Source organism: Pomacea canaliculata, linkage group LG6 (genome assembly GCF_003073045.1).
Source record: "Pomacea canaliculata isolate SZHN2017 linkage group LG6, ASM307304v1, whole genome shotgun sequence".
Lineage (NCBI taxonomy): Eukaryota > Metazoa > Mollusca > Gastropoda > Architaenioglossa > Ampullariidae > Pomacea > Pomacea canaliculata.
Genome location: NC_037595.1, coordinates 10491147 through 10509850, shown reverse-complemented (window position 1 = coordinate 10509850; position 18704 = coordinate 10491147). Strand labels below are relative to the sequence as shown.

The following is an 18704-nucleotide window of genomic DNA, read 5'->3' as shown; positions in this document are numbered from 1 at the left end:
TAAGCCGCTGCATAAAGCTGGTTGGGAAAGCAGCTACATAAGCGGGTGGGCAAGCGCGGTGCATAAGCGGTGGAAAGCTGGTGCATAACGGTGGCGCGACCCGCCAGCGGGGCCCGGCCGTGGTAAGCGGGCTGCATAAGCTGGTGGGAAGCAGCTACATAAGTCGCGGGTTTGGGAAGCAGGTGCATAAGCGGGCGGGAAAGCGGGTGTGCATAAGCGGGTGGGAAGCAGCTGCATAAGCGGGTGGGAAAAAGCGGGCTTCATAAGCAGGTGGGAAGCGGTGTGCATAGCGGGTGGGGAAGCAGGTGCATAAGCGGGTGGGAAGCGGCTGCATAAGCGTTGGGTGGGAAGAAGCTGCATAAAGCGGGCGTGGACAGCGGCTGCATAAGCGGGTGGGAAGCAGCTGCATAAGCGGGTTGGTAGCGGGGGCATAAGCGGGTGGGAAGCGGGTGCATAAGCGGGTGGGAAGCATCTGCATAAAGGCGGGTGGAAAGCGGCTGCATAAGCGGGGTGGGAGAGCATGTGCATAAGCGGGTGGGAAGCAGGTGCATAAGCTGGTGGGAAGCTGCTACATAAGCGGGTGTGAAGCGGGTGCATAAGCGGGTGTGAAGCAGGTGCATAAGGCGGGTGGAAGAAGCTGCATAGCTAAGCGGTGGGAAGCGCGGTGCATAAGCGTGGGAAGAAGCTGCATAAGCGGGTGGGGAAGCGGCTGCATAAGCGAATGGGAAGCTGGTGCATAAGCGGGTGGGAAGCGGCTGCATAAGCGGGTGGGAAGCGTGGGCATAAGCGGGTGGGAAGCAGGTGCATAAGCGGGTGGGAAGCATCTGCATAAGCGGGTGGAAAGCGGCTGCATAGGCGGGTGGGAAGCGGCTTCATAAGCAGGTGGGAAGAAACTGCATAAGCGGGTGGGAAGAAGCTGCATAAGCGGGTGGAAAGCGGGTGCATAAGCTGGTGGGAAGCGGCTGCATAAGCGGGTGGGAAGCAGCTGCATAAGTGGGTTAGAAGCGGGGGCATAAGCGGGTGGGAAGCGGGTGCATAAGCGGGTGGGAAGCATCTGCATAAGCGGGTGGAAAGCAGCTGCATAAGCGGGTGGACAGCGGCTGCATAAGCGGGTGGGAAGCGGCTGCATAAGCGGGTGGGAAGCTGGTGCATAAGCTGGTGGGAAGCAGCTGCATAAAGCGGGTGGGAAAGCGGGGGCATAAGCGGGTGGGGGCTATAAGCGGGTGCATAAGCGGGTGGGAAGAATCTGCATAAGCGGGTGGAAAGCGGCTGCATAGGCGGGTGGGAAGCGGCTTCATAATCGGGTGGGAAGCGGGTGCATAGGCGGGTGGGAAGCGCGTGCATAAGCGGGTGGGAAGCGGCTGCATAAGCGGGGTGGGAAGCAGCCTGCATAAGCGGGTGGGAAGCGGGTGCATAGGCGGTTGGGAAGCGGCTTCATAATCGGGTGGGAAGCGGGTGCATAAGCGGGTGGGAAGAAGCCGCATAAGCTGGGGTGGACAGCGGGCTGCATAAGCGGGTGGAGAGCAAGCTGCATAAGTGGGTGGGGAGCATCTGCATAAGGGCGCGAGTGGGAAGCGGGTGCATAAGCGGGTGGGAAGCTGGTGCATAAACGGGTGGGAAGCATGGTGCATAAGCTGGTGGGAAGCAGCATGCATAAGCGGTCGGAAGCGGCTGCATAAGCGGGTGGGGGGAAGCTGGGGTGCATAAGCGGGTGGGAAGCGGCTGCATAAGCGGTGAAAAAGCGGCTTGGGGAAGCGGCTGCATAAGCGGGTTGGAAGCGGCTGCATAAGCGGGTGGAAAAAGCGGCTGCATAAGCGGGTGGGAAGCGGCTGCAATAAGCGGGTGGGAAGCGGCTGCATAAGCGGGTGGGAAGCGGGTGGAAAGCGGCTTGCATAAAGCGGGTGGACAGCGGCTGCATAAGCGGGTGGAGAGCAGCTTGCTGCATAGTGGGGAGCATCTGCATAAGCGAGTGGGAAGCGGGTTGCATAAGGCGGGTGGGAAGCTGGTGCATAAACGGGTGGGAAGCTGGTGCATAAGCTGGTGGGAAGCAGCCTGCATAAGCGGTCGGGAAGCGGCTGCATAAGCGGGTGGGAAGCTGGTGCATAAGCGGGTGGGAAGCGGCTGCATAAGCGGGTGGGAAGGCGGCTGCAATTAAGCGGGTAAAAGCGGCTGCATAAGCGGGTGGGAAGCAGCTGCATAAGCGGGTGCGAAGCGGCTGCATAAGCGGGTGGGAAGCGGGTGCATAAGCGGGTGAGAAGCGGCTGCATAAGCGGGTGACTACGCAGCTGTAATTAGGTGATTATACAGCTGTAATAAGGTGATTACACAGGTGCAACAGAGTCACGTACAAGGTTTTCATTTTTATTTTTCTTAACTTCCTTCTATTTTCCGTTCGTCTCCTACTTTTCTCCCCAGTTTCTTATATATTCTCTCTTCATAAATTATTTCGTTGACGTTACTAAGACATATCTATGTTGATGCTAGGATGATACAATTCTAGCTGTGCCTTAAAATACGGCAGTTAAGTGTCTACCATCGAGTTTTATTTTATTGTCTCGGCAGACCTTGGTGTAAAATTCAATTTGCCAAATTGCTACTTTGAGTCTTGCATATCATGTATCTCTTTCCTTCCTTTGTCTGTGTCGCCGTCACTCTCTCTATATATATATCTTTCATTGTTATCTTCTCACACATACACACAGATACAGACACGTGCGCACAAGAACAGGTGCGGCCTTGAACTATTTCCGCTCGTCACGCTCCGGTGATTTCTTACATCATAGAACGATGATTGGCAGATCCATCAGCCCCGCCTTAGTCGCTGATCTAGAACTTTCTGCGTTTCCTTGGTAGTAAGGAAGGGGAGGGAAGGGAGCTGCTGTCAGCTGACTAGCCACAGCTGCACCACGCACACACATCGTGGACAGCAAGGTAAGACGCTGTAGGTGTGAGCTGTGAGCTCATCTCTCTCTCATCAACATCACAGATCCAAGCTGCTACAAGTCACTCGCCAGTCCTTCTTCGTAACGGACAGAAACATTTTGGTCGGTTCTGACGTCACTTCCCTACTGCACGCCTACGCAACCAAACATCACCGGCTCACGGCTTTTGTACCTGGGACTGCGCTCACACCTCTCCCCTCCATGTGAACAGTTACGTTCACAGCATTCATCAGTGTGATCTATATATAGACAACTACAGCATCCATCACGATCAGTCCTGTGATGTAAACAGTTACTGTACCTGCCAGCACGAGGGCCAAACTCTACTCACTCACCAAAGCGAGGCTCGTTGCCGCTGCCATCGTCATTGATCTCGCGCCCAGAAAAGCTCATTCTTCAGCGATAAAAGGTTTTGCGCCGCGGTCTGCCCTCGCCAGCAGCTATTTCAGGAGGATCTAGTTTCCCCCTGTTTTCCTCAAAGAAGGTGCGCCCCGTAATGAAGATAAAGTGTGCGCGCCCCCTGCCGGCGACAGTGTAACGGGATCAGATCACGTGGTGCACCTTGCGCGTCACGTGCAGATTGTCCGAGACTACGTCAAGATCGCGGCGGCTATTTTGGTCCTTTGATGTGCCAACTGAATGCTGCTTCCAAAACAAATGATTGCTTGTTGGGAATGGGGTTGGTTGGGGAGAAAAACAGAAAAATAGAGGAAAGAATTCAAAGACGATGTTAATTATCAGTAGCAGTAATCATAATAGTAGGTGATGGTTGTAGTACTAGAACAATATGAGGAGGAGGAGGGGAGAGAAAACTAGAAAGAAGTACATGAGTAGGATTCTAATAACGACAAAGAAAAAAAAAAGAAATAAACAAGAAGACAAAGAGCAAGAGCAAAAAAGAAATTGCAAAAAGAAATTGATCAGAGCCTCACCTCCAGGCCAATGTCTGTAGCGACCTCTCCCCGGCAAAAACCTGATCCTTCTCCCATCTGTTCGACTCGTGGGCGGAGAAGGAATGGGCCACTCAAGATGATTACACTCTCTGGTAATATGTCTCAGGTCTCTTTTAATCACATCCTACCCCATCCCATCCCTACCACCCCAGTTGCTATCTCCTGGATCTGCGGGGTAGGCTCCACCCCACTGACTGTGATGTCATCTGCCGAGAGTTGTGTGCAATACCTCTCCCCTTAGTTTACCTGTGCAAACTGTGTGGCTGCACAATCTGAGCAGATATCCACTTTCTTGTCTCGGGTGAGTGCGCCGAACCGATTTAATCAAGTCAGAAAAAAGTATACGAACAGAAACGACTGAAAAAGAGAGGGTGTAGCTTCCAGAAGAGTCCACATACCGTCATGTCTTTAGGGGGTGGAAGGAAAGCTATTTTATCTTGATGATCAGTTGAGTCTGACCTGGTGGTCAGGGACATCAAAGAAGTGAAGATGCTACAGTGACATCTCCTCTAACGGATCAGAAATAAACTGGACACCTGGAAGACCAGTGCAGACCCTCTTGTGAGACCTTTGAAAGCCAGCAGCTGGTACAGCAGCAAATGAACTGCACGGAAAATTTTAGTAAAAATAGTTCACACACAAATAAATTGCTGCATTGTAATTTTTTTTTTTAATTTCTATACGCAGTCTCCACCGCAGGCTATAAACTTGAAATTTTGCACCTCCGTCAGTGCAAGAGCTCTCTCATCGTCTGCTCTTTATCTTTGTTTGATAACGAAACCGGAAGCTCATCCGCAAAAGCCTCGTTCTAACAGTTAACGGAGAAAATTCGTCCTCCATTAGTTCTCTGTGAGGTCGTGGTCTTGTGTCTTGTGGAAGGACTGGTGAGTCTGGAGTCGTCACGCCTGTATTGTGTTTCTTCCAGGAGTTATTTAAATTTGTTCTTATCTCACTCAGCTACCCACTCTGCCCCAACCCCCGCCTCCAACCATCAATCATGCAAACAGACGCTCCAACCAACAGACTAAATGACAGGTTAGCATGGTAAAGTCACGCGCAACCCTGAGCACAACCCACAAACACAACAGATTAGAAAATGGCTCTTTGAACTGTTTCACTGATTGAGTGTGTTTCTATATTTTAAACTATTTTGAGTTATGTGTTGGATGTATTATACCGAGATTCCTTATCTCTCATTTATCGACATTTTCCATTTTCTCGTGTTCTCATTCGCATCCGATATTTTCATCCGCGAAGGAACAATATGTCTCCTCTTCTGAAGGGACAAGGAGTGCGCACAAATGTGCGCACAAAAACATTTGAAGTAAGTAGTGTTCGACTGTTTGTCTGGAACTATCTTCCGCTGCCAGCGTTTGTGAGACACGAGGGTCTTATCGGCGGAAGAGGGGAGATAACATTCCGAGATCCGCACCTTCTCCTCCGTCTCCTGGTCACTACCTGGGCGGTCCGGTGGCGCAATGGTTAGCGTCTGTCATCAACGCACTGAAGATTGGCTGTCCTGGGTTCAGATCTCGTCTCGGGCACTCTGTTTTTCTCTACATTCAGAAAAGGGACAGGTTGACCTAGACGAGAGCTGTACCCCAGACAGCTAACGTCACAACACTCATTACTAACATTAAAAAAAAGTACGAGTAAAAAGAGACAGGAGAGGAAATTACACTTTGTAACTTTTTCTCATTTACAGAAATAGCATTTTTTAAGCTCATAAAGTGGACTAAACGCTTACGTGAGCTGTGAACAATGAAAGATACGTGAATATGTTGCCTGAGTTTTCTTTACTCTTTCCACACAAAACGTGCCTCCACCCACTGCCCCGCCCCTGCCCCATGTAGACGCAGGCATAACTGTAAAAGATAATGTTATGAATTAAACAGGTGCAGTACATGTTGATGCGATTCACTGAGAAACAAAAGGTTAGAGAAACTGAGACAACAGATGGCGGGTGAATGTCGTGGCTGACGTGGGAAGAATCTCTGACAGTAAACAGTGTCCGAGGGGACGGGACGTGTGACGGCTGAGGTATTCGTGACAACACATAGTTCAGAATGTTAGAGATGTCGCACGTGCTGATCTGTCAATGTGAAAAGAAAGGACAGACTAGCGGACACAGAGACCGAGAAAGAAGAACATAACTTTCGAGCTCAGGTCAGTTGCTATGTTACACTGATGGAGGTAATTACGCTGATGTGAAAATTAATTGTTGGATTTTTTATTTATCATTTCACCACCTTGCGGAGAGAGTGAGTTTGGAATAGTGAAATGAATGTTTTCTCTCTCTCCCCCTGTGCCTCTCTCGTCTCATTTCTTCGTCCATTCTAATCTAACCTATCCTCGCACTTCTCTTTCATTTCTTGTAACAAAGATGCAAGAGTAACGTCCCTTATAAACTGTTTCCGGTGAAGTTGGAAAAGGCGACATGGCGTAGCATAAATTTATTTTTCATTATCATATATCAGATTTACTTTGTCTAGAAATGCAAACATTGTTAATGGAGCACAGGTGTAAAACTTCAGATCGTTCTGATTACAACAATGGCGATGGAGGAATGAAGACAACTTTCACACTGCAGTCCCAGGGCAAGAGGAAGTGTAACATTGAAAGCACGTGATAGTAATGATCTACTTTATGCTTATAGGTGCGTAGCTATTAACAGCCGAGCCTTGTGACAAGGGAAAAGAAAATATTGCGTAGGGAGTGAGTGTAGTGCCTGGCAGGGCTGCAGCACGGAGAGAGAGACAGAGAGAGAGAGGGAGGGCAGACCAGGAGGGACGTGAAATGTTGGCGAAGCAATTTCGTGGTTTCAGGTTCTGCCGGGTGGAACCAATGACGAGCCGCTCGCCTGTCTTCGCACCCATTTTCAGCACACACGCACATCCCAGAGGTGACGTCACAGCGCACACACACGCACGTGCGGCTCGCGGGCGCCATGTTGAGGGATGCGCTGCGGCGTGGTGCGAGCCGGGACTGAGCCAGTGGTTTCAAGGCGCAAGACCCGTTGCTAATGGGGATGGGGAGGAGGAACTGCAGGGGGGGGGATGTTTACAAGACGGAGGCTAGTCTGCAGAGACTTTTTATTGACTTGCAGCTAGTTTGGCGCACTTGAAAGTCGCACCCCCGGTGGGTGCGTAGTACACGATTCGCCTCGTACAGTTGGGGGACTGAGTGTGGGATCGTGGGACCCTGTAGGGACTGTGGGGATTGTGCGAAACGACGAAACATGTCGTTAGCGAGGCGGTTGATGGAAAGAGGCTACCACCCACGGCAGTGACGTAATGTTGTTACATCGTCTCGTCACCCGAAATTCGATGTTTGCGACCTGATCTGTGAGTATTAAAAGTATTAGTACTTGACCTTGTTACACTGGCATTAGAATGTAGTCATGCGTATCCAAAATGTTTGACCGCTGTGTTCCATTGGCCGCCAACAGCAGCTTATGAGTTGTCTTATCCTTACCTGACACAACAAGAGGCGACACCCAACACAGGTGTTCGAAGCGGGATAACTCACGCTGCTCTCAGGAAATTGTTCTTATCAAGGATACGTACATCGCTAGGACTCAAACTGTTGGAGCTGATTTTGTGTCAAAGAATAACGAGGTTAGGTTAGAAAGCTCATCAGTTGCCAGCATATGACTATTCATGACGTTAATGGAAAGAAAGTAGTTCGCGCGCAGTAATTTCTAATTGTTGTTAGGTCGTTTTTGACGCCGCTCTCATCTCTTGTTTATTGTGGATAGACTATTGCTGAAGGGACGACTTTCTGATTATTTTAATGACACTATTATGGGATGGGGAAGAAAGTTTATGTAAGACTTACAGAACTGGTATCGCTCCAGTGGCACTAGCTGGAGAGTTACATGTCAGATGGTACGCTGATTTTTACCATTAAGACTGTCATGATGATGATGATGATTTATTCTTTGGAGGGGAAGGATATGACTATTGACTGTGACATTCTTTGGGCCATTCTTTGCATTCATTCCCTCTTTGCTGTTTCCAGCTACACCCCAATGTAACAAGTTCGATGCTCAGCTTTTGATAATATTCTTGTCGATATTTGGATGTATCCATAAAACTGGGTTATATTTATTGTGATCAAAAGAGAAGTATTTCACGTGTATGTTTAAGTTCATTATTACTAAGTTTATATTGTGATGACAGAAGTAGGGTGAAGGGGAGAGAACACAGGGAGATAACCAAGGTGTCTCACAAGAAATAGATCATGTTTGCCATAGACAAAGATACCACACACACACAAGACACACACACACAAGCACACACACACAACGTTCACTAATACCAGGCACGTGCGCATTCTCGTAAACACTAGTTTTAGTCTACCAAACACGCACACTAAGATTAGCTGTGTATAGTCAGCAGACTGCCAGACGTCACCGCTATATCTCACCGTGTGTTTCAGAAACCACAGCAGCCACGCAGCAGGGAGGAGAGCGCCGTGCCGGAGAGTCTATCTACCCTCCTCCCCAGATAGCCGGCAACTTTGATAACTCGACGAAGAGAACTCAAGCTCCTGCATCGCGCGGCACTATTCATACGTCACCATTTGTACGTCACCATCCTCACCTCATACCGCCTTCCTGTCGGCTGCGTGGGGGGAGTGGTTTCTGTATGGAGGAGACCGGAAGTTTTTGACGATTTGTTGATTTGGCTTCACGTACCTGGACTGAGCAAACGTCACACAAGGAACTCGGTTACGCGCCTGTCATGTTCGCTCTGCTTCGATCCTTTACGGTAACGTATTCTTCTATCCTACATAGTCGACATGGACATCATCTGAGAGGTCGAGGCCAAGCCAAAATGTCTTCACCGCTATCAAAAAATATGTTGACCTTAAGTGATGCAGGTCATGACCACCATGTTTTCTTGGACCACGAAGATAGTTGATGCTGGTGGACCAACGGTGACACTTCATCGAGCTGATACAACTAGTACACGCACTTAACCCACAGAGATCTTCAGCCATTATCTATCTGTTTTTACCTGCGTTCTGGGATTCCTTCCTGGAGACATGTTTCCTTCTGAACCAGCAGCGTGACCTGAGTGTTGGTTATCAATCAACGTCGTCGTTGGCCTTTGAACTGGAAACCATGGCGACGGGTACGCGACTAATGAAAGAGATCTCGGACCAGTTCCTGATCTGCAAGATATGCATGGATGTGTTCAAGGAGCCCAAGACCTGTCCTGCCTACACACGTTCTGCTGCGCATGCGTGCAACAACAGTATGACGCGGAATCGAATCGCCCCACGCGCTACACCATCTACTCCCGCTCCGTGACGTGTCCCTTGTGCCGCAAGCGGACGGAGCTGCCGACAGGTGGCGTTCGGCGCCTGCAAGACAACTTCCTGGTGTCCAACCTGACGGAGGTGCTGGCCAAGAAGTGCACGTCCAAAGTCCCGCCGTGCGAGATCTGCCACACCGTCAGGCCGCGCAGCAACGACGCGTGCTCCAAGTGCCTGGACTGCGCCAAGCTGCTGTGCAAGACGTGCGTCGAGCTGCACGTGGCCACCAAAGTGACGCAGGACCACAACCTCATCGACATCGAGGGTCAGAAGGACATCGAGTGCAAGGAACATCCCGAGGAGACGGTGCGCTTCTACTGCGAGAAGTGCGAGATGTGCATCTGTGTGGTGTGCGCTTTCCAGGAACACAAGGACCACGACGTCTGCTCCTTCAACGACGGCTTCTCCAAACACAAAGTGACCCTGGAGAATCTTCTCTCTCAAGGGAGAGAACGCCTGAGTGGTGTCGAAAACAGACTTAAGCTGATTGACAAGTACGAGTCGATCTCAAAAGAACTGCGCGAGCGCATCCGGGACCTGGCGATAAGTTACACCTCTCAGGTCCGTGCCAAGAGAAAGAACTTCTAAAAAAAGTCGACGAGCTTTTCAGCGGCGAAGTTTCCGATCTCATCGAGAACAAGACGGCGTTGCAGGAATCTTTCGACAGCCTTCAAAGCGCGTGCAACCTCACGGAGATAGTCATGAAGGACAAAGGGTTGAAATGTTGTTCCTGAAGAAGGAGATTCAGAGCAAGATCGACCACTTACTCGACAGCAGCCTCCCACCCCTTCCTCCGGACCTCCAGCTTGACGTGCAGTTCATACCTGGGGATGTCAAATTAGGGGAGATCTTCGTGCCGGGGGACCCTGAGGTCACGTCACCAACGGAAGCGAAGCTGGCTAACGGCATGTTTGTCTCGGATTACAAAGTCACCAAAGAAGTCACCGAATGCGAAGATTGCAAGACGCGAAAAGGAATCGAGAACCGCGAGAAACAGAGAATGAGGATCGGTGTACACGCAGACCAGACCCACCAGTGAGTTGCAAGCCTCCTGGGGTTCAAACCTCTTTGCCAGCGCCGCGTCACAAGCGAACATGACTTCGTCGTCATCAAGCGGGATTGTGAAGTCACACAGCGGAGTACAAACGGGAAACGATGGAGGATGTTCCACCAGCGGTGGAACGGAGATCGAAAGCGAGAGCAGTGTGGAGCAGGGCGCGAGACTCGAGTGCGTGGAACCATGACGGACAGGACGAACGTCAGAACGCTCAAGACGCAGACGGAGGAGAGCAGTGTTCGCGACGCTGCCTGGGGGGTCGCGGCATCGACAGGCAGCTCTTACCCTAACACAGGAGCCGCCATTGCCGCAGCCTTCCTGCAGCACAACCAGCGCTTCGTCCCCAGCGAGGACAACAGATCCGGTGCGCGGGTACAGGTCAAAGACACGCGGGATGCGAGGTCACGACGGAAATCTCGCTAAACTTGCGAGCGAGCGCTGACGAGGCCAAAGTCGTTTTGTGTCAGGCCAGTGGAGAGGGTCGTTGGCGAGACCGAGAGGGGTGGAGGAGGTCAGGAAGCGGGCAGGAGGCCAGATCTGTTGGCCGAAACGTTTGGTGCTGGACTTCCTTCTCCTGTTGTTGCCGCACAGGCATCCGGTCGTTGGATTCGCAGTCGCAAGGTTCAGACTGAGGTTTCAGCAGCTGGATTCAAGGAAGGGGGCCAGCTGTTTGAAGAAGAGTATTTTATCAACAGCATGTTTCCCAATACAGCTACGGACAGTCCACATCGATCCCATCGCTTCAGTCCGTCAACCTGTAACCAAACCGCCTGTGCAGACGCGCGACAAAGCGGCCATGACTTCGTTTAAGGTTAAGATCGTGGCCTCGACGGAAGAGAAAGGGACTTCCCCGGACAGCGTGCAGTCGCGGGGTGTGGGAGTCATGACCTGCCAAGAGGTCAAGGATGTCCAAGCGCAGACCAGCCCAGCAAAGCTGAAGGACACTGCGTCCAGCACGGACTATGGAGGTCAGATGTCGAAGTGCACGTCGACTCCGTCGCTGAGCGCAGTGGACGCCGGGACCTACATGCCGCCAGTGACCAGCGAGAGCAAGGTAACATGGACGGAGGGTGTGGTCACAGCCGATCGTGCCACCTGTACGTTCAGCTACGTGACGTCAGACGCCGCCACCTGCACGATGGGAGTGACCACAGGCGACTTCGCTGTGCAGGTCAGGCCACCAGGAGTGCCCAACAGCACCAACACAGCTCCGCCGAAAGTCGCTCACCACCATTGTCAAACCACACCCAGCGTGGTCTCCCGCGGAACTATGCCCGACCCCAAGCTTTCTACTGCCGTGGATCATCATCTCCCATTGCAAGAGGTTGTCCCCCCTGTGCGCGTCACCACTCTTCCACAGTCCCCCGTGCTGGTCATCCCAACTTTCGACAAAGGCCACGGAGACGTCACACGTCGAGCTCACGTCACGGTGTGTGGGTGGCGGCTCGCTGCTGCCTGTCTTTAGTAACGCGAGCACTGACACCTGGCACCTGGTGCACGGGCCGACAAAGACACGAGCACGGCTGTGGTGAAGTATCTCGACAACTGGACCTTGACCCCTCAGCCCCAGCTGATCAACACCGGCGTCACGCCGCCACGCCCCGCAGTGTGGATGTGGGCGTCGCCACCATGCCAATCACTTTGATGGACCAGGCTACCTACACAGAGGTGCAGACCTTCAGGGACTCGTGTGTGGAGACCTCGCTGGTCGTGTGCGACAGCGAGACTGTGACGGAGCGGCACCTGCAATGCGACGCGCAAACGGAAGCAGTTGTCAGCTCCGAAGATGCAGAAACCTTCGTGGAAGTCGACTTCGCAGAAGTTGCCTCCATGACAGAGGAAGCATCAACGTCGCCAGCACCGCCAGCGCCTCCCAAAGAAATCCGAGACTGCGAAAGCCAGTGTGTGACCCCGGTCATGCTGAGCAAGGAGGTCAACACTTCCCGCCATCGCCGCAAAAGCAAAGAGGTGCAGACGACCTACAGTTACATAGAATGCGTTTTGTGCGAGCACGGCGAGAGGCTCGCAGCTCCCAAGACCTTCTCCGACACCTCAACAGACCCGAGACCGTCGGAAATGCATGACGTCGGGACCATGGCGTTGTCGTGTCTGGCGTCGTCGCCGGGGCTGACTAGCTGCAGCATACAGACCTCGCTGGCCACTCTGTGCGACAAGAGCGTGGCCACGTCTTTTGATGACGAGGAGACGCCGAGGGTTTTTGTAGGCCCTGAATGCTGCGACGCCTCTACTTCCACAGAATCTCTGCCGTACATCGGCCTCCTTAGCGAGATCGATGTAGACGAGCTGATAGTCATTCCGGAGGCTAACTTCGAGCTTGTCTCTGACTCAGACTCAGAGGCAGACCACGTGGACATGGTGGACGACGAAACCTTGACCGAGACGTTGGCGTACGTGGAGGTCGGGACGCAGACTCTGATGCAGGTCGGGAGCGGAGTAGAGCAGTTGGCTTTCCCCATTCGGGCTGAGGAGGATCTGCTGAAGCACGTCGTCAGCATCGGCGTCAACACCATGCCGAAGGTGACGTTTGAGAAGGAGACGTCCACTCCCATGCGTCACCTCTTCTCCAAAGGTACTATGACGTTCTACGTGTCCAAGATGGATAAGGCCACCAGCACCTCACCACCATGCCGCGCGCTGTCGTTGCTGCCGCTGAAGGCAAGTAGGGGCGCAATCGGGGGTGGAGCGGGCAATAAGGGGGCTCGCGAGTCGGCGTGTATGCAGAAGGCGCGTGCGGTGGACGACAAGCACACCATGACCTGCCGAGCGGACCACCGGGATGTGGCAGTGGAGACGGACTCCTCGCTGCTGGATGGCCGCATCACCCAGTGCATCTCCAAGCTACGCAGCGTGTCTGAGCGCCTAAACAGCCCCACATCTCGGAAGCAAGCCGAGGGAGATTTGTTTTTTGGCAAGTCGTTCCTGACTTCCTCTCCTGCCTCACCTACTTCTCCCCCGCCAACTTCCCACACCAAAGGATGTTCAAGGCTCTCCGCCCAGAGACAGAAACGTAGAAGAAGAAAGGCAGAGACAGTTTCGCACCCTTTTGGCCGAGACTGACGCGGTTCTACGAGGTAAAGACCTGTCACCGGTTCGGAAAGTTCAGCCGATTACTACCCTGAAACCTAGATCTCGCGTCAGGCCAGGGGAGGTTGACGAGTATGCCAGCAAAAGTCTGCCTCGAGGCAGTCTTCGCTGGACCGGCAGAACAAGGTCAAGATGGGCAGCCAAGCCACCTCCCCGAGTCGTCTGCCCTTGCTCAGGTACAACTCGGCCCCTGGGAGGATCGCGACCGTACCCGCACAAACCTTGCTCCGCAAGACCGGGCAGACGTCACCCAGAACATCACCCAGCAAGATCCGGTCAGCCAGAAGAAGTCTCCAACGCTGACGTCAGTGCCTGCCTCGGACACGAGTCCGGAGCCAGACACCTATTCAACATCGTCACAGAGACGTCCAAAGCGCAGCAGCGGCCTTCCCTACCGTCCATCTCGGAAACCCGGACGCCTTCTTCATGTTCGGACACCTCCACTGCATCGTTTCTGTCGGCGGAGTCTGGCGACTCGTCCTTAAATCCCGACTCTGTTATGACCTCCTTCACTCTCGCACGTCGTCCATCGTGACGTCAGTCTCCGACACCCCAAGTGACGACACGAACCGGAAGTCGTCAGCGGAAACAGCGTCCACAGACCTGGGAGAGGACACTTTGTCGATAAGCTCGTCCTCCGCAACGCCCAAGAGCCAGAGCGTGAGCCCGCAAAAGTCCGAGTCTGCGCCAGAAAGTCCAGTGAAGCCGAAGAAAGAGAAGGGAGGCGGTCTGGGCTTCATGCAGAGGCTGCTGTCGGGAAAACGAAAGAAGACTCGTCCAGCGTCACGAAAAAACAGGAAGCGGAAGCTGCGCAAAAACAGCAACAGTCACAGCAACAAGAGGTCGCAGCTGTTCCCACCTGCCAGTCACCATCGTCAACGCCGACATTGACTAGAAAAAGCGGGATCAAAATCATCACCACACCAGCGTCGCCTCCCCTGGCGCGACCGACAACTCTAGGACCTCCGTGGCTCCATGCTGCTGCATCTGTTGGTGACGCTGCGCTCCCTCCTCATCACTACCCCCTCTTCCAGACCCCAAGACCCCACCGGCCCCACGGAAACCGAGACCGTTCGTGTATGTTCGGCAGCGCATCTTCTCCATACAGCAGGACAATGTGGAGGAAGTGCAGGAGAAGAGAGAGAAAGAGAAGGAAGATAAATGGGAAGAAGTTGAAAAGGAAGAGAGTAGGTCAGGTAAGCCGGGACAAAAGGATAGAGGGAAGGCCAAAGGGAAATCTAAAGAAGAAAGTTGCCGAAAAAGAAAAGGGTAAGGATAAAGACAAAGGGAAGGGAAGCAAGAAGTCAGAGAAATCCAAACGGAAGTCACGTGACCTCGATAGCGACCAATGACATTCTTGAGTGGTCCAAATGTAGAAGCTGTGATGTGAATAGCACATGTGTGTGATGAGTAATATTCTAGAAAATGAGAAAAAAAATCGTTGTTGAACCCACACGAGGGAGGGTGTGGGGACGGAGGGAAGGGTGGATGTAGAGTGTGACAAGTGTGACAAGTGTGACTGGAGGGACGCTGGACAAGATGGCGCATGACATGTATATCAGCATGATGAGTAAGCGACACCATCACCAGCCTCACTACGTTTTGTAGTTTCCCTGACAGAAGAGTGTATTGCTATGCATGCTGGGTGGACAAGCACTATTATCGTGGACTAGCGAGACTGACTGTACTCATATACACTGTACTCATATACACTGTATTTTGTGGTTTTCATGACAGAAGAGTGATCAGAGCTACATTTTTGTTTCTCGTCTAAGAACAACACAATCTTCGAATTCGAAGTTGCCTTTCTAGTTAATTATAACTATTCTTTACCTTTACTTCATTTTACTTACAGTTAGACATGAAACTACCTCAAGAAAACTGCTTAAGTTATTTCGGATTCAATTCAAATATTTTTTAAAAGACAACGTAGAAATTTTTTTTTCTCTCTTCCAATTATCTTTCTGATTCATTTACTAATCTGAAATGGAAAAAAAATTAACTCAGTACTAAATTTTTTTCATCGCGGATTTGTGGCAAACATTGCACGCAGACTAACTGACAAGTCCTGTTATTTATTTATTTTATTTATTTATTGTGTGTTGTGCATGACCCCCGATGCAATAGAATGACTACATATATGTCTGTGTGTGCGTGCGGGCGGGCGGGTAGGTGCGCAGGTGTGCGGGTGTGCGCGCGCGGAAGCGGAGGAGGAGGTGAAGGTACCTGCATGACGTAGCTGTTTATTCCTCAACAATATCTGACGTCTGCTGGCATTTCGGGAGGAACAGACTCTGTCTTGTTACCGAGGCTGGCCGAGACACGGAGCACAGCGCCACAAACAAGGACTCGTGCTATTCACAGTAAACAGAGAGTGGCGGGGCCTGACAGCGCGAAGCTCTCGTGAAGCAGAGCTGTTCTCAATGAATGATATCACTCACATCTCGGCTGAATTTTTATGTTCTTCCAAACACATCCGTCTGTCTTTTAATTTATCCGTACCATCATGGCCGCTACTGAAATATTAGACTTCCGCAAAGCGTTTGATGCTAAAGACTCGTTTCAAATGTGGTTTTAGAAGGAGATACCTTGGAATAATACTTTTGTAAATAGCCTTTTCTTGAAAAGAGGTTTTGGGGAATTTCTTCTTCTTCTCGCTAATTTCATCTTTTTCGTCTTCTTTCTTTTTCTCATCCTTCTCTAATTCCCCTTCTCTTTCCTCTTCTCCCCTCCACGGAGTACTAACGCAGTGCAGAGTTCTAAACGTTTATCAGTGCAATTCTCGACTGTGAAATCTCGCGCAGTCTCGTGAGGGAACTTGGAGATCACGGCTTTGACATCTGTCTCGAGAGTTCCTATCGCTGTACGCGCGTGCTTCTGCATGTCGGCGCCTCACCAGCTGCAGGCGCACGCGCAGACATGCGCACTGCTTGACCTACTTCAGGAGATCAGAGGAAGAGAGAGTGGGCGTGCAAGGAGGAGGATGATGATGTGCATGAACGGAATGTGATTGTGTTTGTATTTTTTTTTTTTTTCTTTTTTTGAGAAGACAGAAGTCATTTAGATATTGTCAATGGGATTCACAAATGTGATGTTTTCGTTATGGAGTGTAGTGAATCCTTCTGTTATGACATTTCTTTTTCTCTCGCGATCTCAAGTTCCAAAGACAGGATAGTACTGGGAGCAATCCTATTTGTCGTAGACAGTATACCCGAGCGTGTAACACGCACCCGGACATCTGTGTAGGGAACGTAAAGGGAGGCGGCACCTTTGATCTCTGCACCCCGTGCAGCTGAGTAGCACATCAGGCGCTCGGCGAGTCTCGATGCAAATAAAGCAGCCGCGAGATATCAGCATCGTAAAAAGAAAGATAAGCATAGTTTCAAAAATGTTTCAGAGAAACATGTAAGAAAGGAATTGGCTGATGAAATCTTGACTGAGATTTTACCTTTCAGTCTTCAACAAGCTTACAAAGTACTTTTTAAATATTTTGAAAATGTATCAGAAAAGTTCCGTTCTTATACTTTAGGGTCTTGCTGTAAGGAGAGAAAAAAGGCCACTCCCTCATTCTGGAAAATCCTGCTTTCTATACTCTCTGAAGAAAACTCCCATCCTATAAGACCAGAAAAGCCTTCTCGTCTGTTCTTAATGAAAACCTAATGAGAGGATACAGGCTTGTAGCAGCAGGTTGCAACTTTACAAACGTATTCACTGTCTCGGTGCATCTCACATGATTTGTTGCAAAAACTGAGCAGACCATATGTTTCTTTGTCTTCTTAGTTGCTTGGTCCATTTGTGTTTATTTGTTTGCTTGCTTGTTTCAAATGGAGGATGTTGGTGAGGATGTCCACTGATGTTCTCCTAAATGAACTATCTTTTGGCGATTACAGTTTTCTGATTTTGTGAATCGTCTGCCGTTTGCCAAAATTCCTTCAAAGATATCTTATCCTGCTCAGTCCCTTGCCGGAAAGGGAGGGGGAGTTTGGGTGCGTGGGGGTTGACGAATAAGATTAACCTTTTCACCTACGATCAGCAAAGTGTACGGAAGACAATCAGGTGCTCCGTGCATCCTTATCTGATGAATGAAAAATCTCTCAGGAGTGCGGTCTGACACATCCTCGACTGACATCACCTGTCGATGGTGCACTGACTTCTGGCGCCGTTACCACCCTCGGTTTGTCGACACTTCAAACCGTCGGAAGCACTTTCATTATAAACGTCTACAGCTTGCTTTCATCGCCTTCCTCATCTTTCGAACCTTTCGTCAGATCTCTTCTTTCGGTTGAGGAAGACAGGTGAAGCCACGCTACAACTGTAAAGTACATCGTCAGGACACCGGCGAATCGATTCCCATTTCACACTTACTTTAAATCTTTTCGTAATTTTGTAAGCAACTGGAAGTATTGTGCAAGTGCGGTGTTTGAGATGTTTCAATCCGGTTTGGAATTTCTAAAGCGTATACTTGTAAGACCTTTACCTTTCTAGCAAACAACTCGCTAGCCTTTTGTTTCCATCGGGAATCTGTTATATTACCAATTAGCGAATTTTAGAAAGGGTCATAGGTCAGGGATAGATGGCGTGATTCACGCTTCCCCATCCCAGCGTCTTCATGCTCACAGTGAATGCTTTGTCTGTCCTCTTCCTTCTCTACACAAGGCGGTGGTTTGAAGATTTATACTCTGCCAGACAGAAATCTTTGCATGTAGTCATCATTGCCTTTCTCTGCTGCTACATCTCGTTTCCTTTCATCATTCCACTTCACGAGGATGATCCCTCATTGTACAAGTCCAGGCGCATTACTTTGCTTTGCTCCGCTTTCTCACGAAGTCCTTCAATAGCTCTGTATCTTCTGGCATCAAAGAAAGCACCGGAAATGCCATCTGAAAAAGCATTTTACTTGAAAGCTCTATGCTCCTCACTAATCGTGTTTAGGCCTGCAGGAAGAACTACATTTGAATAAGCTATCTTAAGGTGATACCGAGCAGGGAAAAATGTCTTCTGCTGGCCGGTACCCTGATTTTTATGTCTTCGGGTGGACGGAGTAGCGGTGCATGTACTTGTGTGTTCATATATGTTTATGAATCCATGCCGTGTGTAGAAAGAAAGGCCCACATCTAAATAGAGGAAGGAAGAACTCGCACAAAAAAGCGGTCTAAAAGATTTCTTTTTCTAAAAGTTTAGCATTTAATTTCGCGTAGAAGAAGAACATAGATGAATGATTAGGATGGTAGAGAGGCATAGCCGAGACAAGCCTGATAGTACAGTGAGTAAAACGCTCGTTTATCGCCATGGCAACGAGCTAAAGGTCCTGTGTTTTAACATCTC

General features: G+C 50.6%; 1 protein-coding gene across 1 annotated transcript; it reads left to right on the top strand.

The window, feature by feature from the left end:
* Positions 1-6620: 6620 nt before the first annotated feature.
* On the top strand, positions 6621-18500 carry LOC112566064. Its single transcript, XM_025241997.1, is given in 14 exon segments — positions 6621-7239; positions 8336-9111; positions 9114-9782; positions 9785-9931; positions 9934-10252; positions 10469-10646; positions 10987-11703; positions 11809-11878; positions 11881-13350; positions 13453-13647; positions 13650-13706; positions 13742-13844; positions 13942-14396; positions 14399-18500. Coding segments are annotated over 13 exon segments (4722 nt in total). The 5' UTR covers positions 6621-7239; positions 8336-9023; the 3' UTR covers positions 14653-18500.
* The last annotated feature ends 204 nt before the right edge of the window (positions 18501-18704 follow it).